The sequence below is a fragment of the Neovison vison genome, chromosome 10, assembly GCF_020171115.1.
Source record: "Neovison vison isolate M4711 chromosome 10, ASM_NN_V1, whole genome shotgun sequence".
Taxonomy (NCBI): domain Eukaryota; kingdom Metazoa; phylum Chordata; class Mammalia; order Carnivora; family Mustelidae; genus Neogale; species Neogale vison.
In genome coordinates, this window is record NC_058100.1 from 73,262,387 (window position 1) to 73,286,321 (window position 23,935).

At 56.4% G+C, this 23,935-nt stretch overlaps 1 protein-coding gene across 5 annotated transcripts in view; it reads right to left on the reverse strand.

Moving 5' to 3' along the window:
• Positions 1-332: 332 nt before the first annotated feature.
• The window catches only part of LRRN2 (leucine rich repeat neuronal 2), a 61,615-nt gene continuing 38,012 nt past the window's right edge, over positions 333-23,935 (reverse strand). For 4 of the 5 annotated variants that reach the window (XM_044267708.1, XM_044267706.1, XM_044267704.1 and 1 more), the window contains exon 2: positions 333-3,336. In XM_044267708.1, the coding sequence (XP_044123643.1) occupies positions 991-3,309 (2,319 nt within the window). In that variant the 5' untranslated portion in view covers positions 3,310-3,336 and the 3' untranslated portion in view covers positions 333-990. Of the gene's footprint in view, positions 3,337-4,907; positions 4,955-23,935 lie in introns of those variants that run through there. The other variant, XM_044267707.1, reaches the window with a different exon arrangement.

Consider the following 23,935-nt stretch of genomic DNA (forward strand, 5'->3'; position numbering starts at 1 on the left):
TCTGAGCTTTTCTCCATTCTCCTCTCCCGCCCTCTCCTTTCCTCCTGTGATTCCTCCCTCTCCCGTCAGCCTCTCCTGCTCTCTGCCCTTCTGCCCCCAGCTCTCCCGTTCACAGTGACGGGGGCTCTGGGGAGTAGGCCCAGATTCAGACCTCCAGGGAACACCTGTGCCCTCTATCACCCTCTCCTTCTCCCCTCCTGTTTTGTCCCAGCCCTTCCCCACGCCAGCCGCTGGGTGTGCAGATCCCTGAGAAGAGGACTTTAGAGTTACACGTAGTAGTCAAAGATGATTTTTCCTTTTGTTTCCTTTCCCCCTTATTATTGTTATTCTTGTTTATTTTTATTTTTTACAAAACAGGAGAAAAGAGTGAATGGGGTTGGGGGGAGGTGACACATTTCTCCACAAAGGTACAAAATTGCCTGTAGAAAGTCAACCTTGCAGTGCCAATCTGGGCTTGCCAAGATGAGGTGTTCCTGGGCATCCCTCTCCCCAAACGTCTTTCAAGATCTGGTGGGGGACCCACTGTGAGAGTGGTCCCCCAAGGTGTGGAGGAGAGGCCTCCCTCAGCCCTTGCCCAGGAGGGGAAAGAGCAAGCAACTGAAACTGTACAAAGAAAGAGAAGAGGAGGGGGCTTCTCCCCCTGGGCTAAGGGCCTGGGGACAGAGGCAGGGGACATCCAAGCAGGGGCCCAGGCGCCTCTGGGCACACAGACAACTAGGGAGATGGGAGGCTCCAGCCAGAGTCCTTCCTGTTCCTCAGAGATGCTCCTCACGATGTCAGCAGACAGGCCCCCAGAAGGTAACGGTGACTTTCTGGAGGCAGTAGGAGCAGCTCCTGGAGCGACAAAGCCCCGTCTGTCTCGGTCCAGCCGCCAGGCCTCCAGCACGCGCGTCCATGTCACTTTCCTGGCAGGGCATCTGGCCCAGACCGCTTCCCTTTTGGTAAAAAGGAGTCCTAGGTACTTGTCTACTGCGGCGAGCAGGCTGAGCTTCAGGAATTTTGCAGCAATGGTGGGGACAGTGTTTCCCCTTCCAAAGACCTGGACAGCTTCCTTCCTGGATTCCAGGCCAGGACAAGGGGCGCAGACACCACTCGGACCGAGGGGGCACTCCAGCCCCAGAAAGCCCAGGCTGGAAGGAGAGGCCGCCCACTCAACCCCTGCCTGGGCCGACCAGTGCCCAGGTGGGCGGCTAGCCCCACTGCCAGCAAAAAGACAGCGAGAGCCAGCATGGCTATGAGCCCAGGCCGGTCCCCTAAGGCTCTGTGGCAAGGAGTGGCCTCCTTAGTCCTGGTCCATACGCATGCCAACTGGGTGTGGGCATCAGCAAAGGCCACTTGCAGGCAGGCCCAGTACTCCGTGGCCTGAAGGAGGCGGGTGATGTTGAAGCTGTGAGTGCCCCGTGGCAGGCGGGCCAGAGCAGGGGAGCCCTGGCCCCGGGGGGAGGCGGCGCTGGACCAGGTGAGGTTGGTAGAGACTGTGTTGGGTGGGGGGACCCAAGACAGCAGGATGCGATAAGGGTGGGTCTCCTGCACCCGGAGCTCCAGCCCCCATCCCTCGTCCCGGCCTGGCTGCAGGGGAGCCCGGCCAACCACCACACTAACCGTCTTACTGTCAGTCCCCACCAGGTTCTGGGCCACACACGTGTACAGCCCCGCCTCGTCTGCCGTCACCCTCCGCAGCTCAAGAGTCCCCTCGGGGTACACCCGGTACTTCCTGCCCGCACGGGCAGCCGTCAGTCGGACCCCGGCCGGAGTGACCCAGTAGATCTCGGGTTCCGGTTCGGCCAGTGCCCGGCAGTGCAGCAGCAGGCTGTCTCCACTGGCCACCTGGAGGCTGGTGGGGAAGCTGCGGGGGGAGATGAGGGGCAGGCAGTGGTCCGTCATCTCCCGGAAGGGCACCTCGCGGACGGGGCGGCGCTGGAGGTCTGGCGGCTCGGCGCACAGGGTGGACTGCGGCTCAATGAAGCGGACCCGGGTGCCCGTGGCGTTGGCCCAGCGGATGACGCAATCGCAGCGGATGGGGTTGCCATGGAGACCCACTTCCTGCAGGTTGGGCAGGGACTCCACCGTCTGCTGGTGCAAGGCACTGAGAGCATTGTTGTTGAGCATGAGGGTCTCCATCTGGGGCAGGTGGTGGAAGGCGCGGGGGTGGATGAAGGACAGCCGGGGGTTGTTGGTGATGTCCAGCTTGGTCAGCTCGGGGAGGTTGACCAGAGCGAACTTGTCGATGGAAACCAGCTCCTCCATGTTGTTTAGCCCTAGCTCCTTGAGGTGCAGCATGTTGGCGAAGTCCCCGGGCCCTACCCGCTGCAGTGGGTTCTTGTTCAGGTCCAAGAATTTGAGCCCGGGCACCTGCTCCAGCGCCCGCCGGGGCACCCGGGCCAGCTGGTTGTCATAGAAGGAGAGGCTCTCCAGGCTTTGCAAGCCCTCCAGGGCGTAGTCGGAGATCTCCCGAAGGTTCATGCCTGCCAGCACCAGGCTGCGCAAATTGGCCAGTGGCCGGAAGTTCATGTCCAGGATGGCATCTACCTTGTTGCCCCCGATCATGAGGATCTCCAGGTTGGGCAGCGTCTCGAACCAGCGGCTGTCGACGGCCCTCAGCAGGTTGGAGTTGAGGTGCAGCCGCAGCAGGTTGCCGAGGCCGGCGAAGGCCCTGGGGGCGATGCGGTAGAGCTGGTTGTGGTTGAGATAGAGCTCCTGCAGGCCAGTCAGCCCCGAGAAGCTCTGGTCCTCCAGCCGGGTCAGCTGGTTCTCCTCCAGGTGCAGGCTCAGCAGCTGGGGCAGGGCCCGGAAGTCACAGTCTCGGGCGTCCGCAAAGCTGTTCTGGGACAGGTCCAGCTCTGTGAGGTTGACCAGATAGCTGAGCTCACTCTGGTCCACACGGACGATGCTGTTGCTCTGCAGAAGCAAGGTCTGAGTGCCCACGGGGAGCCCGGGCGGCACGGCTGTTAGGAACAGGTCGTTGCAGTCCACGGTGTTGGCCTCGCGGTAGGACGATCGGGGTGTGTACCAGGGCCGGATCTGGCAGGCGCATTGAGGGGGGCAGGGCACGCGCCAGGGTACCACGGGCACGGTGGCAGTGGCACCAGCCACCCAGGCCAGCACGAGGGGGGCCACAAGGAGCCTCATGATGGAGCCGCAGGGTAGGGGACCATCCACGAGAAGAGTCTGGAGTCCTTCCACTCTTGCCAGTTCACAGGCTGAGGGTCCTCCCAGGACAGTCATTCTACGTGGGGATGGGTGGGCGTCGCTTCTTACCCTCCCGGGTGCGGCTCTCCATCCTTGTTGGCTGGGGCTGGGCTGGCTCATTCATCGCCACGCCCCATCACAGCAGCCCTGGAAGAAGAGGATGCAGAGTAAGGGGGAGGCAGGGAAGCAGAATCCATTTCCCCCCGCCTGTGTCACCCCTGTTTGACTGCGGAGGGCAAAGCTGCTGAGAGAGGTGGGCTGGACCACACTCAGGGCTCCTGGGTTCTCTCCTACAGCCCTCAGGCTTTATTTTTTAAAATGTATTTGTCAGAGAGAGAGAGAGAGATAGAATACAGAGAGCTCGCACAAGCAGGGGCAGCAGCAGAGGGAGAAGTAGGTTCCTGGTGAGCAAGGAGCCGGATGTGGGGCTTGATCCCAGGACCCTGGGATCATGCATGACCTGAGCCGAAGGCAGATTCTTAACCCACTGAGCCACCCAGGTGTCCCACTCTAGGGCTTTAGTGTCCTTTTCTATTATCTGCTGAGGGAGTAAGTCTTCCTGGGAGGAGGGCAAGAATGAACCAAGAAGCTTCCAGGATAACTCAGGAAGGAGTATGCATGCGTGAGTGTCTGGAGGGGAGAGAGGATGCCGGAGTTCTGTCATCTCCACAGTCCTTCTGAGCCGAGACAGGTGGAACAGATTCTTCTACCTTTCTTACATCTCCCCCCTCCCTCCTTGGCTCACTGGGTAAATGGAAAATACAGTGAGAGTTTCCAGGCACCCCTCTGAGCAGTGTGGGTAGGGGGTGGTGGAAACAGTACAGATTCTAGATTCCGGGTGAGGGGGCTCCCAGGATTCTGGCAGTAGGAAGGCAGTGGTCCCCAAGCCCACACCCAGACTGGCTGGGGAAGTGGCTGGTGCGGTCCGGGGTCTGCTTGGGATTCTCCTCATGTACAGCTTCAGTTTTTAGCAACTTTCCCACCTGTCCAGCAGCCTGGCCGAGCTCGCCAGAAGGAGAAGGTGGGATGAAGAAGCCTGGGCCTGGGCTCCTTGGCACGGCAAGTGAGGTACCTGACCTGGCCATAGCCAACCTCCTGGCTTCTCTTCCTGTCCTCCCCCTTACCCGATGTGCACAGACTTCTCAAGCTGAAGTTATCCTGCTACATGCCCCCTTCCCATGTCTCCTTCTGTCTCCCAGACAAGGCCTAGCTGTTCTTTGAGACTCAAGGTCAGTCACCTCCTAGGGAAGCTTCTTCCAAACTCCCCACCCCTGGCACACCTAAGGGGCCCTCCTCATGCTGTTAGAGAGCCCCATGTTCCCCTCTGTCCTACCTGGACCCCATCTCATGGAAATGGCTCTCCAGCTGGGAACCTGTCTCAGTCATGACTGTGTTAGGAACACACAGCAGGGGCCCAGTGAATGTTTACTGTGTGAATCAATCTCTGTGGCCCCAGGGCCCCATCCCCCTGGAGATGCCCCCCTACCCCCAGTGTAGAATCAAAGCCACTGCTCTTCCCCCTCCCAGGTATGGGTAATCCGGGCTCTCCCACAGATCCCAAGGCCAGGCTCCATGGCTCTGGAGGCAAGTCCAACCTTGACCTACAACCGACATGGGGGAAAAGCAGCAGGCCTTGCTGGGCCCAGTCCCTTCCTGAGCAGAGGTCCCATTCAGGTAGTGTTCCAAATGCGGGTATCAGGGAATCACCCAGCACTTACAGCACCTGAGATGTGCCCGGGCTCTTCAAAGACTCTGAATATCTTATTTCACTTAACGGTCATAACATCATAATGAGTCGACAAGATAAGCATTAATCCCCCCTCCCACACCGTTGCAGATGACAAAATTGAGGTTCATGAGAGGTTAAAGAATTTGGCTCAAGACACAGAGCTGGTAAGCGACAGGAGACGGGAGTCCGCCCAAGTCCAGAGGCTGGGCGACTTACACCAGACTTCTCCGTCCCCAGGCCGCTGCTGCAGGAAGCTGGCTGCCCATTCTTGTCCCCTGGGGCCATGTGTGCTACTGCCTTCTAGGCAGGTGTCTCTCAGCCGGCCAGAGGGGCTCTGTGTCCATGTCCACCTCAGCCCGCTTCCAGGATGCTGGGGAGGGGTGGGGAGCAGTTGGAGGCGGGGTGCCCTCCCCTGAGCAGGAGAGCGGTATGCCTGTTTACATTTGACTACTTCCCACCTTCCTCTGCAGCTATTTCTGAAGCTGGGAAAACAACCGTGACTTAAAATGCACAGAGGTTTTGCGTGGGGGTGTGTGCGTCCTGACATAAAACTGAGAGCAAACAAACACACGTGTCCACACGCATGCAGGCCCGCACATGTGTGTGCAGGGGAGCCCGGGAGACTTGGCCGCCCAAGCCAGGGAGTGGTGGGCAGGAAGACGGTAGGGGATTCTGCAGTCTACTCTGCGCGTGGAGAGGCAACAGGGACCAGCTGAGTCCCAGGATGACCTAGTCATGGGCCTGGACCTAGGCCAGTCGTCCTCCTGCACGTACACACCAGAGGCCCCTGCCTCCTGCCTAGGCCTGGCACGAGGGAGCAGAACCCACCGGCAGAGAGCTCTTACTATTACTTACCCCTTCCTACCAGGGCACGCTGGGAAGACATACTACTGACTGACTTCTCAGAGCATCGGCTTCTTATGTCTAAAATGAGGTGATCATCAGGGTTAAGGGAGCGGAGTGGGGCACACACAGAAGGAGCTCAATAAACGTAAGCTCTCGTCCAGCTCCAGTCATGCCCCGGGCTTGCGAGACTCTGCAGCTCTAGGACTTCTGCGGGGGGTGGGAGAGCAGAAATTGGGTCCTGTTGCTCAACAGGCCCCTACTGACTCGCCCACGGTGGCCCAGTGTGGCCGCCAGGTGGTATGGGGAAGCAATGGCAGAGACAGAGAAACTGTCACACCTTTACAGAGTGACCCTCTGGCAGGGCTGAAAAATGCCAAGTCATTAGGAGAGCCCAGGACAGTTCTGAAGGGCAGAGAAGGCTGCGGGGCTGGGGAGGGGGTCTTCTGCCAGGCCCCAGCATCCTCCTGGCTTTGGCTGCTGACTGAGCCACAGGTGTCTCTCCTCCAACACTTTTGTTCTAACACCTTTGTGCTACAGGGGCTCAGATGTGCGCAGGGGGTGAAGGAGCCACTTAAGACTTAATTAAAAACCTCCCAAGAGTCGCCTTTCCCTCTACCCCAGGCAGCATGCTCCTCCTCATGCCCCTCTGGCTAGGCAGGTGGGGGAGGCAGAGGGCCTCCTCCTCGGCTGGGGTTCAGCACCCAGAGAGAGGCAGTGGCTGGATGACTCACATTTGGCCACACCCCTGATCCCAAGGCTTGGCAATGGCCCAGACAGGTCCTCCGCCCCGCTGCTGAGCACGCAGCCCCTTCCAGGGAGGAGCTTCGAGCTGCCTACTCACCTGCCAACAGGGGTTCAGGCCGTCTTGCACACGCCCACTCATGCCCACTCATGCAGGCTGATTAGCGATCTCTGCCGGGAGCTGCAGAGAAAGCTAATTGCCTTTTATCTATAATCTCTGGGGTGAGCAGGAGTTCAAATGATTGTGTGGACATTTTTCCCAACTGGATTTCAAGCTCCTTGCAGCAGGGGCCACGTCTGACAACCTTTTGCAACCCCAAAGCACTGAGTGCAGGGCTGCGCATACAGAGGGTGCTTGAGAAAGACACCAGCGGTGAAAGAGATGAGCCTCCCATTGACCCCGCATGCAGGCGGAGAAGGGATCATTCAGTCTGGACTTTCAGCGGAAGCACCTAGGGCTTGGAGGGCTTATGTAACTTCTCAGAGGTTATGCAGCTTCCACATGGCTGGGCCAGAGTTCGAACCTAGGTCTCGGACTCCAGAACTTGAGCCACGAGCCCAGCCAAGGCTTGTTGCCTGGTGGATCCAAGTCTGCCTTATAGGAGCAGAGCACAGGGCTGGCCCAGAGCGCCTGCCTCAGATGCAAATCCCTTTAGAGCTGACCTGGGTCCTCAGCTCCTCCTCCCCCAGAGCCACCTGATGGGCCTCTGCAGACACCACTTCTTGATTTCAGGCTAGAGGGACACCCCTTTCCACCTGGACAGCACAGGGAAGACACTGTCCCTGTGTGAGCGTGGCTGGCCCTGGCACCAGGGGGACACAGAGCCAGCAGGCTGCACACGACCTCAGCCTGCCTTCTGACTGGGGGCTGGGGGCTGCTGGCCAGCCTTGGCCTTCAGTGATGGGAGACTGAAGGCCCTGGGGCCACAGTCAGGGAAGCAGGGCTGTCTACTCCAGGGGCAAAGTTTCTCTTGCAAGAGCTGGCTCTGCAAGGTATGTGGGACTTACCTCCTCCAGGCAGCTGCTCTGGATTTGGTATGAAGTGTGGAATGGTCCCTTACATTCCCTATTAAACTCAGATCCTTGGCAAAGCTCTGAACGAAGAGTTTGGGAGAAGCTGTTGGTCAAACGCTGCTCCTTCTTCTGCCCCGCCCCCGGCTCAGTCCCGGCCCTCCCCGGCTCAGCCCCGCCCCTCCCCGCCCCGGGCCCGGCCCGGCCCCGCCCCCGGATCGGCCCCGCCCCGCCCCCGCTCGGTCCCCGAGCTCCTGTGCGCTGCGACCGTGCGCTCCTCCAGGTGGTTGGTGGATAGGGAGCCTCATCCTCTCCTCCCTTCCCTCCCCTTCCCGGCAGCCTCCACCCTGACTCCCAGAGCCCGAGTCAAGGGTCCGGAGGGAGGAGCGGTGGTGGTGATCGATGGCCTGGCCTTCGCCGCTTCAGTGCCAGGTCTCCCTGAGCTGCGGAGACAGATGGGCAGCATAATTGAGTGTAGCGTTGATAAACTCCGGCCTCCTCACCCGCAGATAAGCGCTGGGTGGGAGGGGCGCAGGGGGAGAGAGGCCAGCCCTCCATCGGCGCACCTGGCCTCCTGCTCCTCCTGGGAGGTGAGCCGGGCTCCTCACTCCCACCTCTCATTGAATCACAGACAGGCAGGACCTCGGAGCGAGCCGAGGGGAACTGAGCGTTTATCTAGCCTTGCAGAGTGTGAATTCCATAAATAACTTATGCAAAGGAGGAGCGGTGGAGCGGAAGGAGCCTGGGCTTTGGCATCAGAGTCAGCCTGGCTCTGCTGCCTGCTGTGTGACCTTGGGCCAAGCAGGCAACCTTGTGAGCCTCAGATGCTGGAGCTGGGAAGTGGGGATAATACCTTCCTCCCAGAACCACCGTGGGGGGAGTGCGGGGGTCAGGTGTACAGAGCGCTGTTCTTGGCCTTCATTCGGCCCCCTCACAGCTGTCTCTCATTCCATCTTACCACCTACGTCTCAGCTCTCACCTTTTGTGATAAACTTAGAAAAAATATTTTGAAGTGTAACATATGTACAGCAGAGTACGTACATGGCACCCATCCCAAGTGCGCGGCTCCACGAGTTTCCCCATTAGTAGGTACCCGGATGGACACCAACCAACACAAGATGTGAAGATTTCCAGCACTCCAGAAGGATCCCAGGGCACCCTCCCAGTCAATATCCAGCCATGTGCCTGAGGCAGGAAGATGGCAGGATGACCTCCCTCCCCGCACACCCCTGGCTGCTCTGTGCCTCTCCTCCAACCTCCCTTCCCCAAAGCCCTGCCGGGTCCTGGCCACCTCCTGATGCCTCCTGTTCACCGCCGAACACGGAGGTCTTCCCTTTACAGAGAATGGGGCACCAGGCATGAGGACAAATGTGGGGGTGGCCAGGAAGGAGAAGCCCAGCCTCCCTGCTCGCCATCCCTGGCCCTCTCCACAGCCCTTGGGTCAGAGGCTCTTCCTCTCGACTTGCCCCACATCCAACATCCCACATCTCCCCCCACGCCTGCTCTTGGTTCTGCCCTCCCACGTCTGTCCGCCAGCCCCGCCGTCCAGCGGTCTCCAAGAAGGGAGCTCTCCACCACCTCGACCTGTCCCTCTCCCACCCCAGCCGCAGTGCTTGCACTTACTCTCCCCTCTCCTTTCTTGCCGTGACCCTTACGTCCGTCAGCCTTTTTGGAGGGCCTCCCGCTCACCTCTCCACAGCCATCTTGTTCCCAGACACCCCACACTCCCGCAAAACTGGACACTTGCCAGTCCTTTCCACACCTGGGGCCCCTCACCCCACAAAGCCCTTCTCCAACTCCAACCGTCAGGTCTTCTTCAGCCACAAAAGCTCGTCGTCCCCCATGCCACCTTCTCAGTGACGTTTTGCACAGGTCTGACTCCCTCCAAGAAGGGTGGTCTCTCCCACTGCATCCCAGCCCCCGAGACTCTTGGAACAGACCTCCTCCCGAGGAGCCCCTTCCTTATGGTGAGTTCGGGAGTCTGACTTCCCAATCAGGCTGTGAGCTCCTGGAGGCAAGGGCGCTTTGTTACTGGTTCATGAGTCCTCAGAGCCCCGTGCAGGGCACACGCTCCCTGTAGGGCTTGGAGGCGTTCTACGGTGTGCACTGTCGATCTCAGCCCATGCAGTGGGGCACGGAAACAATTTTTAAAGTGAGTCACAATCCGCATTTTTAAAAAATGAAATACTATAGAAAATAATACTGAACACAACTAGACCGAGCGCTGTTTTGCGAAAGTTTAGCTCTGTTTTGCATGCACACACCCACACTTGGGCATAGTCAGGAACGTGATATCAGCAAAACCGTGCATTTACTTGGGTCACTGTGGTAAAACCCTGAAAACCATTATTCCACTGAGCACCTCTCTTCCGTGAGGCAGAGTCCCTTCTGCTCCCATTGATGCCTCTGGAAGGATGACCTAAGGCGGAGGCTCAGAAGAAAGGTGTGACTTTCCTGAGCACCTGCTCTGGGCCAGGATTTCTAGCTAATTCCCAACTGTTAGCAGAGAGCTGGGTCCTTCACAGACCCAGAGCTCAAGCTCAGTGGAGCTGTGGGGTCAGACCAAGGCCCGCAGCTGGAACATGGGAAGCCCAGACTGGGGTCCAGGGTATCACTGCTCTCCCTTTCTATTTCCATGGCTCTGGAGCCAGAAGCTGATTTCTGAGAGTGGGTAGGGGTGGGTGGTGGGGTGGTGGCTGGAGGAGAGTAGAGAGGAAAGTGGGAGGGCACCTCCTGGGGAAAGGATGAGGGGCTCCCTTCTCCACCCTGCCCCCCCTTCCTCTGTAGTGCAAGAGAGAGCACTCCAGGAAAAACCCCTCCCTGGCCCTGGAGGACAGGGCCTTGTCCCAAGCCGAAGTCTCTCCATTCCCTGTCTCCTGGCTGGCCTGGGCAGAGGGTGCTAGAATTCTGGTGTCTGGAAGGGAGCCTGCCTCTTTCTTTCTTAATTAGCCGTGGAGGGTGCCAGGAGGTAGCTGCACTGCAGGAGGCTGCAGGGGAGTGGGGAGCGGGGAACGGTGTGAGCTGAGTCGGCAGCTGCCGTGTGCTGCCAGGTTCTGCCGACCCTCGGCCCACTCGCAGGACCCCTGCCCTGACCCCTCAACCCCTCTCCTGGCTCCCATGGTGCCCCAGCATCCCTCCATAATGAGCTGCTGGTTCCTTTCAGTCTGTGTCTCCCACCAGACTGTGTGGCCCTCCTTCCAAAGTCTGGCACACAGTAGGAGCTTAGGAAGTATCCGCAAAAGGACAGCAAGAGGGAGGGGCAGGTGAGGCAGAGCAGGGAGAGAGGGGGGCTGCTTGTGCAGGTGCTCTCGGAGACCAGGCTGGTCAGAGTCTGCGCTCACGCCCTTCTGCCTCCTTTCTCGCCCCCTGGAAGGAGACACACGCTGCTCCTGGTATCTGTATTCTTACGTATGCCCCTGGCTCCCCTGCCCCTGGCTTGGGCCTGCCCCTGGCGGAGATGGCACTGCTCTCTGACTCAGGCTTCTCTGCCTCTGGATTCCACATGATCCTATGATGAGTCTCGCCCTTCTAGAGTAGTCCCAAGCCCCCTCTGGCAATCCTGTGGACTCCACCGACCCCTCTGAGAGCTGAGGTTAGTGGCTCAGGGGTGGGCGCTAGAAGCGCTCTGCACCTGAGTCCTGGCGCTGGCTGGGTGACCTTGAGCACCTTCACTCTCTTGGGTTCTTCCTCTGGGTCTGGGGAGAGAGCCTACCTCCCAGGGCAGCTGGAGGAAGAGCACATCTGTAAAATGCCTGATGCTTAGTAGAGCCCCCTTCTGTTTCATCCACCTCAGTCTGTCTGAGGCCCGGTCCCCGGCTTCTAGACCATCTTTGCAGCAAGCCAGCACCAGACTGGCCCGTCGCTGGCTGCCTGGCCTCCAAGGCACGGGCACCCTCTCCTAGGAACCCTTCCCCGGCAGGCTGCCCCCCCTTCCCTGTGCAGCTAGCTGCCCTCTCTGGGGCCTCCCAGTGGGGTCCTGTCTCGAGTCTCCAGGACAGTTCTGGGACTCAGCTCGTTTATAGGTCACTGCTGTCCGACAGCCCTCACCCAATAAACAACATGGCTCCTCCTGGCTTAGGTGAGCAGTGCCTCTGTTTCCCCTAGATGCTCCCTAGCAGCTGGGAGAGGCTGGGGGCAGAGTTCTACAGGGCCCAGCCTGACGGCAGCCCATGGTCATTCCACAAGGGCTATGGATCCTCCCAAGTCAGATGGGCAGCCAAGCCCAGCTGCCGACCCATGGGCCTCTCCAGCCTCCCTCCCTGCCGCTCCCCTTGGCCCTCCTACAATCCAGTGTGTGTGTGAGGGGGTGGTTTTGGGCAGTTCCTGCATTACTCCGAAATGGCTGCCCTACCCCCACCTCCGCCGGGGCCCCAGAATATCTTTTTTTTTTTTTTTTTTTTTAAGATTTTATTTATTTACTTGATACAGAGAGAGAGGGATCACAAGGACCTGAGCCAAAGGCAGAGGCTTAACCCACTGAGCCACCCAGGCTTCCCCCAGAATATCTCTTGAAACACAGTAGATCCCTGGGATCTTGGTGCGAGGGCACGGGGAAGGGGTGGGGGAGCGGGACTTCGGAGGGGTGCAATCCATGCTCTCTCCTGCCCCTGAGCCTTTGCACAAGCAGGGTCCTTGCTCAGGAGGTCTCACCTGTATATCCTGGGACTTCCTTCCCATCCCTAAAGTCTTCCCTGACCATGGCCTCTCCTACAAATTAATCAATCCCTTGCTCCTTCCCTCATCCTCTGAGAACCCATGCCTCCTCTCTTGGACTGTGAGCGGTCCCAGAGCAGCTCTGTGGCTCTGTGGCCCTGGAAAGAAGAGAGGGAATCAGCATTGTCCGAGGTGAATGGGGAGCTAGATGAGGAGGTTTCTCTTTCCACAGTGTTGGGGTGCGGAGGGAGGGACCCCGAGCACGCTGGGAGATGCCCGGGACAAGGGGTGGGGGGAGGGTTTGGGACCCAGAGAAAGGGAGGAGAAAGGGAGGCAGAGCGAATGGGGAGCAGACCAGTTAGACACGGAGAAAGGCCAAACTTCTTCTAACGGAAAAGGAAAATGAAATCAGAATGAAAATTGATGAGGCGGAGAGAAAAGGAGACTCGTTTCATCAGCAGGTTTGCCAGATGAAGCTCAGAGATAAATCACGCGGCGAAGGAGCCTCTGTCCCGGCGCAGGGCTCCCGCCTTCTCCCTCTGTCAGCTGTCGGGGCAGCCTGCGGGATAAATGGCTGTGGCGGAGGCCCTGCCGGTGGGTTGTTTTCTCCCCTAATGGCAGTGAGAATGGCCTGTCAGTCCTCAGCATCTCCTCCGGGTCCCCTCCCCAGTGCCGCTGGCCCCTCCGTCTGCAGCCCGGGTCAGGCCTGGGATGAGCGTCTCTCAGAAGTTCTCTCCAGGCTTCTCTGCCCCTCGCGCGTCTTCCCTGAGGCCCAGAGCAGGGAGCGGAGGTTAGGACACGGACCCGAGGGTAGACGACACGGGACACTATCGGGCTGCGTTCTAGTCTCAGCCTGGGGGCAGAGCTTGGGACGTGTCAGGACCGGGCTTCTCATCTGTAAAACAGGGTGGCTGGGCTGGACCAGGAGCTCTCCCACGGGGGTCCCCAGACCAGCCATGCTGGCGTCACCTGAGAACTTGTTGGAAGGGCGGGTCCTTGAGCCCAGCCCAAGGATGGCTGCAGAGTCAGGTGCTCAGAGGGTGGGCCCTGGTAACCGAGGCCGAACAAGCCCTCTGCGGGGGGATTCTGACCGATGCTCCTGCTCAAGGCTAGCCGGGCCGGGTCCCCTGTAAGGCCCCTCCTGCTGAGATCCAAACTCTGCAAACCAGGACGGTGCCTGCTGGGCGCACTCAGTGACAGCCACGTGGATGATGAGTTTCTCATCACTACAGTGACAATGAAGACTCGGGTATCCCAGATCCCCTCACCCATTCTGTCAGTGCCACAAGGAAACGGTTTACCCAGTGAGCATTAATAGAGCCCCGACTGTGTGCTGGCACCATGAGGGGGTAGGGATGCCAGGCGATGGGAAGGGCAGGCTGAGAGTCACAGATTTAAAAAAAAAAACCCTGATCTACTAACATCTGATAAGAGCGGTCACAGAAGCATATACTGAGGGCAGCAGGGGCACAGCCTAGCAGAGAGAATGTGATTCTGCCACACATTTGGGCAAATTTACTAAAAGTCACTGAATTGTACAAGGCAAGTTGTATCATGATAAAGTTCCTTAAAACAAATTCCCAGAGGAAGTGTCGCACAGATGGTGGGAGGCATTCTACGCCTATTGGGAACACCAGGAGCAAAGGTCCTCGGAAAACAAAACAAAACAAAATAAAAACAGAGGAAGTGAGTTCCAAGAACCGCATGGTCCACCTTTGGGCTGGAGAATGTGGCTGATGTGGCAAAAAGGCTGGAGCAGCCGGTCGGAGCCAGGATGGTCTGGACAGGCTACTGCCCTCAGAGTGTGGCCAAAGGAGCCTCCAGGCGGCAGCTACCACGGCCTTCGGTCATAACCCGTCAGGACCGGATGCCCCTCGCCACTTCAGTTCTGCTGGGTTTGTGATCCTACGTGATCCTCAGGACAGCCCAGGGAGGTCGCAGATGTCATCACCCCATTTTAAAAAATGATTTTATTGATTGATTGATTTTGAGAGAGAGAAAGAGAGAGCAAGAGCAGGGGAGGGGCAGAAGGAGAGAGAGACAGAATCCCAGGCAGACTCCGCGCTGAGCCCTGAGCCCAATGCCAGGCTCAATCCCACATCTCCGAGATCATGACCTGAGCCAAAATCAAGAGTCGGCTGCCTAACTGACTGGGCCACCCAGGCGCCGCAGGTCATTACTCCACTTTATTGGAAAGGGTAGTAAATGACTTGCCCAAGGTCCTACAGCAAACAAGTCCTAGAGTCAGGGCCTGAAGATACAGTGTGCTTCCAAGGCTAGTCCTGATTTTCCCGGTGGGACAGCAATGCTGCTAGTGGCAACTGTGGATTGAAAACTGATTGTGAGCCCGGCCTCGGGCCAGCAGCCTGACGTGAGCCTGCGCTGAGTGCTCAGAGGCACACTGTGGGAGGGGGTTAGAGCCCCGTTTCCCAGACGTGAGAGGGCAGGGACCTTGCTCAAGAAGGTCTAGCTGGTAGAGACATGACCCAGACGAGGTTCTGGCTGTTGCCAAAGCCTAAAGGTTGCTTTCCAAAACCTGTGCTCTAGACCCTGGCCCCACATTCTCCTCCACCACCCCCCACTGCCCGGTTCTCCTAGGACCCAGAATGCAATGGGGGAGATTTCCAGTGACTTCTTACTCAACTTCCTTCGGTGTGGGCCAACGCAAGAGAAAAAAACTGGCCCATGGCCTATGAGGAGCAACTCTCCTTCCTTGGAAAAGGAAGGCCCTTTCCAGTCTGGCAGAGGCACCCTCCCCTCCAAGCCTGTCTGTGCCTTCTGAGCCCAGTGCACCTGCTGGGGGACCAAGGGCTCCCAGATGCCGCACAGCCCGGCGGATGGAAATGCTTCCCTCTGTAATCAATAACAGGCATAATTCAGTGACTGCAGCAAGTACAAAGGAGTGGAGGTTAAATCAATATTTAGAAGCTTCAAAATTAAACTAATTAAGGACAAGTCTCAATGATTTTTACTGTCTGAGAATAAAAAAGATAAAAAGCCCACCTATATTTCACGATTCTACCTTAGTAGCTTGTAATACTTTGGGAAGAGCAGAAGATGAAGCAGGGCCCAGCCAGCCCCCACTTTCTGCACTGCAGGAGAGGGGAGCACCCTGTCCTTGGTGGCACACAGGGAGGACAGTGGGGGGTGGGATGGAGCACAGCATGTAAATAGCATGTTGTAGAAGGACATGGGCATGGGATAGGGACCATTATGGGTTGAACTCTAAACACCCCCCCCAAAGATATATTTAAGTCCCGACTCCCAGTACCTGTGAATGTGACCTTAATCTGGAAATCGGACCTCTGCTGATGTAATCAAGTTAGGATGAGTTCATACTGCGTTAAGGAGGGTCCTCCTCCAGGGGTTGGTGTCCTTATAAGAGGAGGAAAGTCTGGACGCAGAGAGGCACTGGGAGAAATCCATGATGGCTACAGCGGAGAGCTGAAGACCGCCAACAGCCAAAGGCCAACGGCCGGCCCCGGGAGCTAGGGGGAGCGGAGCAAGGAGTCTCCCCTGGGCTTCTAGAGTGGGTGTGGCCCTGCTGCACCTTGACTCCAGGCTTCAGGCCTCCAGCACGGAGACAATAAATTTCTACTGTTCTTAACTCCCCTGGTTCCTGGTACTTTGCGATGGCAGCCCCGGCCCACGGACACAGGACACTTGGATCCTGGTTCCTGCTCTGCCAGTTACTAACTGTGCAAGCTTGGCGAGATGCTTCCCTTCCGTGAACCTCTGTTTTCTCCTCTGAAGAACAGGGATAAGACTAGTACCTTCTGTCCTTCATGCAGAGATAGGGCATGGCGGAGATGAGCACATGAGTGTGAAGGGTGTACTCTGAGCCGTCAGTGCTACAAATATGTCACAAAGGGCTCATCCTTGGCGGCAAGAATCTGGGAAGGGGCCCAGGAACCGTCTGTCAGATGGGCAGGAAGTTGTTGCCAGCTCGTTGGCCTGGTCTAAAAACCCGGTCAGATCCCAGGTGTGAGATATCTGCATCGTTAGAGATGTTATATCCACGAGCGGTATTTTTACTGTTGTTCTTAACACTCTTTTATTTGCTGCCCACTTGGCCTTGGTTTTCTCACCTGTAAAATGAAAGGATTGGACATTTTTTAAGATTTATTTTTATTTTTTTTTAATTTAAAATTATTTTTTAAAGATTTTTTCTTTATTTATTTGACAGAGATCACAAATAGGCAGAGAGGCAGGCACAGAGAGAGAGAGGGAAGCAGGCTCCCCGCTGAGCAGAGAGCCCGATGTGGGGTTCAATCCCAGGACCCTGGGATCATGATCTGAGCCAAAGGCAGAGGCTTAACCCACTGAGCCACCCAGGCGCCCCTGGACAACATTATTTTATACGTATTTTCTGGCATCATTCTATGGGCTTATTTATGTGTATATTTTAAAAGGATAGTATGTCTTAGCAGCCCAACCTCATTCTCATCCTTTAACATATCTCTCTGAAACCCAGCAGCCCAGGACAGTTCAGAGGGACGCCAGCTAACAGCCGTAATGAGAGATCGGGAGTGTTCTGGGGCTTGGCGCCTCTCGGCTTCTCCTGCCTGGTTTAACGGAGAGGGACCCAGAGCACTTCTCCTGTCTTCCTGCGAGCGTACCAGGCATGAAAGGAACAGGAAACCACGTAGGCAGCAAATAAAATCTCTATCGATCATGAGATGGCTGGCATCCCACTCCGGCTGGCTCCCAGGACTGTTCGTCTTAAATACATGTTCCTAATGACCCGCTTGTACTTATACGGGAGCTGGGTCTTGTTCAAGTGCCGTGGGACGGGGTGGCTGAGCGTGGAGCTGCTGCCACTCTGTCGGGCCCTCTTCCAGGTCTCTGGGGGCAGATAAGGTTCTCAGGCAGCTTCTCTGAATGCAGTGGTGTTCTCAGATAGAGGGACCAACATTCCCAGCTCTGGGACAACCAACATTCTTCCCAGACAGTATTAGCAAGGAGAAGGAGCACCTCTTTGCACGCTGTCCCCGCGGGATGGGTGACACCAGCAGCATCACCAGGATAACGATCGCCACAGCGCTGTGCCCTCAGATTCACCGCCGCGCCACACCTGCAGCCTGCCGTCTCCACCAGCCCCATCGTGCCGCCCTGGCTGCCATCACCACACCCATCACCTCCTCCATCTACTGCCATTTCATAAGTACCCTACTCATCATATGAAAATTTGTATGATTTCATCACGGTGACAGGTACGGAATCTGAAACAGGTATGGCCTTTGCCACTGGAAAGACACATTAGATGTGTATAATATAATGCTAACACAAGAAGGAGTGGATTCACATGGACCCAGAGGCCCCCCTCCCCCAACGAAGCATGGCCGTGGTTGTACAATGCACACATGGAGAGCACCAGGGGAAGGGAAGCGGGCAGAGGACCTCTATGTTCTGCTTAGGGGAAATAAAAATAAGTCTTTTGCTTCTTATTATCTCTGTTTCTCAACTCTGGCTGCAGCATTGAATCAGAGAGGACTCTTTTATTTTTTTTATTTTTATTTTACTTTTTTAAAAATATTTTATTTATTTATTTGACAGAGAGAAATCACAAGTAGATGGAGAGGCAGGCAGAGAGAGAGAGAGAGAGAGGGAAGCAGACTCCCTGCTGAGCAGAGAGCCTGATGCGGGACTCGATCCCAGGACCCTGAGATCATGACCTGAGCCGAAGGCAGCGGCTTAACCCACTGAGCCACCCAGGCGCCCCTTTTACTTTTTTAAAGCAATTCCACACTGGGGGACTCCCAACCTTGAGATCAAGACCTGAGCCGAGACCAAGAGTCACACACTTAACTGACTGAGCTGCCCACGCACCCCCCGTATATACAGGGATCTCTTAAAATACTCTGATGCCTACATCCCGCTCCAGTCCAGTGAGATCGCTCTCTGGGGGTACGATGCAGGCATGGTATTAAAAACAAAAACCAAAAAACCTCTCCAGGATTTCCTTGTATGTAAATCTTATATCAAAAGAGAAAACCCTGTAAACCGAAATTGAACTCCGTTGTCGTTGATGCTGAAGTATGTAGGGCAAAGTGTACTGATGTCTGCAATTTCCTTTGAAATGCACCAAAAATAAAATGGATTTATGGGTAGATGGGAGAGGGAGGTGAGAACAAGTCTAGGAAAAGGTTAAGGGTAGAATCTGGATGGTGGTATAGGGTTGTTCGTTGCCAAATCCCTTCAACTTCGCCATATATTTCAAATGCTTCATGTAAAATATTGGGGGGAAATTCCCAAGTGGTTTAATAGGAAGCCAGGACTGAGAACCACTGCATCGGACGGAAAAATCCCACACGGATGTGTGTTTCTCTTTCCTTCACCCTCCCTGTGTGAAAGAACATCACCCCCTCACCCCCGCCCACTCCTCCAGTTCTCATTAAACCAATCAGAATCTTGCCCAGTACTTCCCACCCTTCTTAGGTCGGGGCACATGCTGGGAAGTGTATTTGTACACTGCACCTGGGGAGGCCGGAGCAAGTGGCCAGGGAGGGGTCAGGCTGCTCCCCACCCCCGGCCTCACGAGGTGGCCCCGAGCTCCCAGGGTTCTGCCTGGGACCCATGGTGGCCCTGCCCGGCAGCTGGCTCCACTGTGCTCAGATGCCCCCGAGTATCCCCTTTCTAAAGCCCTGGCTCAGCATTCTTAGCAAGGATTTGATGCTTTCCCAGAAAAATCAGATCAGAGGCTATCGCAGCGTGTGCGTGTGTGTGTGCGAGTGTGCGTGTGCACGCAGGTGGCGGGGAGGACACTGCAGGCAGGGTTACCCTGCGCCTCATCTGCATGCCCCCCCCCAGCCCGCCCGCCCGCCCCGGCTGGGGGAGCGCCATGGCAACACGGTGCCCTTTAAACACGCGAGTCTCTGCTGCCGTTGCAAAGCAGCATTAGGCAATTTAATTAAGGAGCTGGCAGCAGACAAACTTTGTGAGTTAAAGGCATTTTATTAAATCCCATTGTATTATGCAGCTCAGATCCCCCAGGAGCTGCAGAGCTGGGGGAGGACAGAGAATTTGCTGGGGTTTTCTTTTCTTTGCTTTGCTTTTTCTGGCCTCCCTTCTGCTTCATGAGAGCAATCACTGAGCGTAGGGGGTCCCAGCTGTGACTGCCACCCCCCCATCCCCCAGCTTGGGCCTTGGCCTAGGTCTGCAGGCAGCAGTCTGGGGACCATGATCAGCAGCACGGACCCCGTGTGTTGCCATTTGCAGAGCGCCTTCACACTCAGTACCTCTGGGCCCAGGCCTCCGACCCCGCTGCAGGATCCACTACACACGCCTCACCTTGCCCGCCCCAAGCTCTGTGCTTCCCAGGCATTATCTCACTGAACCCTTCCACACCCTCGGAGTAGGAACTGCCGGCATTCCCCTTTTAGAGCAAGGGAAACTGAGGCTTAATGATGCTAAAGAGCTTGCCCAAGATCTCATAAGTACAATGCGTGGCGGAGCAGTAAGTGCAGACAGGCCGAGCGCAGAGGCCAGGACTCAAGGCATGACCCCCTGCTACCTTTCAAGCCTGGGGATCTTCTCCTCTTTCGCCCTGCAGAGTGGGTTCCACTCCAGCCACCCAGCCATTAGGCACATGGCAAGGCTGAGGCTAAAAAGAAATGAAGCCTCTTTCCCAAGGTCATACAGCTAGTCAAGGGCAAGAACCAGTGCTCTTGACAACGCATATCTATATAAAACACATACAAGACATGTACATGGGCATCTACACGTACGTATTACATGATTATATATTTCAAAAACAGTGTTGAGATATAATTCATGTACCATAAAGTCACAATCGTGTTATATCTGAAAAGCAAATTTAATAGTTGGATTTCCCACCGGGCTTAAAGATGTGTTCTTGTCTGATAGGAAGACACAGGTTTTGCGAATGTGGGCTGCGTCGTTCTGGAAGGAGCCCTGGGGAACTGTAGCAAACCCCGCTCCTCCTGGAGGCCTGTGTCTTCTGCCCCTCCCCCACCTTGCTCCTCATCCATCACCATCCTCTCCCTGCCCCTGCCAGACCCTCAGGTTTCCACCTGGCTCCAGGGTCTCCCCTACCTGTCCCCACTAACTCCACTTAGCAGCGACCAAGCCACAGCTGTGGTGCTAGCCCCGCTGACCCCATGGAGAAGTCCCTGGAGGGGTAGCTGGGTGTGCAGTTGTGGGGGGAGGGACATCAGGGAGGACGGAGCTGGCTGCTGGGGAGGGCCAAAGGCCCAATTCAAGGGACCTCAGTTCCACACTGCCGCCAGGTCTCCCAGGAAATATCTGCCTCCAAAGGGTTTGGCAGTAAGAGAACTGGTCTGGGTGGAACTTGGCAGGTTCTAATCCCAGCTCTGCCACTTACCAACTTTGCGACAATCTCACGGAGCCCCGTTTCTTCTCATCTGCCAAATGCTGACAAGAATGTCTGTCTTGAATTTCAATAGGTACCATTTATTGAATGCTTACCAGGTGCTGGGCCTTTTACAAAGCTTATTTCTTATTTAGTCCACACAATCCGCCCCCCACCCCCTGTGAGAGTAAAAGGGAAGTGACAGCACAGAGAAGTTAAGCAACTGGCTGAAGATCACACAGCTAGCACCTGTAGAAGCCGTGCCTCAAGTCCTGCCCTGTGCGATGCTAACGCCCTCAATTGCTAGGCTGGGAGGGAGCCTACGGGATGATGTGTGCAAAACAGAAATCTCCAGAACAACGAAAGCAGGGGGTCTTCCTGCGGACCCTCACATGGCTCTGCTACCTACAGGCTCACCAGCTTTTCTTCCAGAGTGTTCCAGGGACTCATCACCCTCCCTTCTGCCGGAGCGGTGTGGGCAGGGTACATGTGTATGTGTGCACGTGTGAGCGTGTGCGTATGTTGCACGAACATGTATGTGTGTTGGGGGAGGCGGCGGGCAGGGAGGTGTGCGCCCAGCCAGGTGAACCAGCTGGGAGGGGCGGATTTGGAGGCCGGACCTTGCCAGGGCTTGCTTTCCTGGATGCAAGTCCTGGGTGGTGCCGACTTGTTTTTAGAGTCGTTTTCCCAGGGACTTAACAGGGGAACATTCCCTTCTGCAATAACGATAAAAATAATAATAATTAACACAGCTGTAGCTTATATTTCTCCAGCGCGTCTCTTGCCAGACCTCAGAACCCTGGGCCAACAGCAAACCTGCAGGCATTACAGCCTCACCTTGGGACCCGGGAAGCCTTAGTGTCACCATGCTTTCCCACTTGGGGCTGGGTGGCCAGTGCAGGTGTACGAGAGACAGATCTGCGCTGGAAGCTGCCCTCTCAGTGCCACAGCAGGGCTGGGAACTGACCCCAGGCCTCCCCATTCCATCCCCCTCACCTTCTGGGATGGCCTTGTGCCCAGGAGTTGGAGAGGGTCAGGGAGGGAGCGAGGGGTCAGCGGTCCTTGCCCAACCTCCAAAGCCGCCCCCCCAACCTCTGGTCTTCCCCACACAGCCAGTTCTGCCTCGGGAGACTGCCTCCCTGCTCCTGCAGCCAGTGGGGACACAGCCGGCAGGCCCGGTCCCTGCAGAGGATGGCTGATGGCTTTCTCTAGTCCCAGCCAGGAATCATCACACACCCAATGTCTAGTTTAAACAGGTGATAAGGCAGCTTTATTCAGAGGGTACGTGCTTCCACTCAGGGAGGGACAGGAGCTTCTGGGGGTGGCCAGGGTTGGGGGGACCTTGCCACAATGGGCTCTTCTCCTCCAAAGCATTTTCCAGTGAATGTGGTGCAAGCTGGAGCTCCCCGGGTCCTGAGTGGCGGGGAGGCAGATGGAGTTTCAGACAGAGAGCCCACGACAGATTCCCCAGGCACATGCCCACTCCCTGATGGACATAAAGAACGGCCAGCAATTTCAACACGCAGAGAAGACAAGGCTCTCTTGAGGCCAGCGTCTTCAACCTCATTGCACACACACTCTTGAAACCAATTACTAGACCTGAGTTGAGCATTTCTTTTGCTTTCTCCAAACACTGTAGGCCAAAGAGGGGGTCAAGAGGGTAGACGAGGTCAGGAACTATGTTTATCATGAGCGTATACCCCCAGAATCTCCAGGGAGAAAGCCTACTGAATCTCGAGTCCACAGATGGACTGAAGAGTGTGGAAGTACCTACAATCGTGCACACACACGTGTGTGTGTGTTTTCCTGGAGAGAAGGGCCAACGCTTGCATCAGATTCTCATGGGGTCATAGATCCCAAAATGTTAAGAAGCATCGCCCTCTTCCTTGGTCAGTTCTGATGATGATGGGCTGGCCAAGGTGATTTCATCTTCCTGATGCAGAGGTGGATTCTGAGGTCTGGATTCCACCTGCTTGAAGAGGGGGGCTAGGATGACTTTGGGGACACAGCTACAGCAGAATGATAACAGAGTCTTTTGCCAGGCAGAGCCGTGGCTACGTTGAAGACAGAGGCAGTGATGAAGTGCCTTTCCCCTCACCTCATTTTTCTCACTGTGACAGCTCTGTATCTACTGTTCCCTGTCACCCTAGTGACAGCCTTCTAATGATGAAGGCAGCGTCAGTGTCATATACCCTCCTCCAGAACCCCAAGGCTAAGAGGAGATCAGGTAGAGGAAGCTGGGAACCCAACATTCTTCAGGGCAGCGTGGAAAGAACAAAGCCTTTTGGCAGCTGAGTTCATATCCCACTTCTGTGTCTTCCTAGCTGTGTGACCTTGAACAAGTTACTCAGCCTCTCTGTCAGTTTCTCTACCCGTCGAATGGGAATAATACCTCAGGGGTTATCCTGAGGATTAAATGAGGCAATGCTGGCAATCTGGCCTAGTGCAGGTACACAGAAGGAGCTCAGCTGATGAGCCTCGCTGGCAGGCCCACGTGGGGACCCGCACGCCTCCATCCATCTGCTGCGTCACTACAATATCAGAAGAAAGGGCGCCCTGGGTGCGTGGTTACGGGTGACACGTCAATGGCAATTAGAGGCCACTTTCCCCACATCAACCAGAATTTTCTGATCCTTTGATTTTTCCTGGCTCGCCTGGGGCCCCTCCTCCTCCATGAAGTGTCCCTTATAGTGCTCTGTCCTGACATTCCGCAACTGCCATCTATCCATCTTGTCAGGATCCCACAGCCTCCACTCCATCTCTTTCTCTGTGATGCAAGAGGTCACTGCTCCCCTTGATCAAAGGGCAGACCCCTAGGTTCCTCCAGCCATAGCTGCCCACCCAACCCCCCTCCCTGCCCCCTCCCAAGTCCCATCCCTGCCCACCTCTCCAGGCCATTCCCTCCTATTCTCTTCCCCTAAAAGCTGCTCTCTTTTGTGCTTTCAGGCCTTTGAACTTGTTTTTCTGGAATGTCCTTCCATTCCCTGCTTGTCCAAGCGCCAGCTCAATGGTCAACTCCCCTGGGACACATTCTCTCCCTCGGCTTGCTCCCACAGCACCTTCCCTGGCTTAGCGGGCACCATGAAAAGGCCCTCTGCCTCCCTAGTCTGGGCTTCTGCAGAGCCTGGGCTGGGCCTGGCCCCTCCAGGCCTCCCTTCAACCTTGCACAGAGTCTGGCAAGTGGTCTGTGGTCAATAAATGTGGGCTGGGGTAAAATAACAAATGGTGCACTTGTTTGAGGCTGGCAGTGGGGTCCCCCTTAACAGAAGGCTTCCTGTGAAGGGGGCAGTCCCTCCTCAAGGATCGCTTCCTTGCGTCCTGCTGACGTGGGGTCCAGCCCTGTGTCCCGACTAGACTCATAGGCAGGTGACAGAGGCTGACATGTGCATCCCATCTGGATTCCGCACGTGGCTGCTCCAAGCCACGAGGCAAGG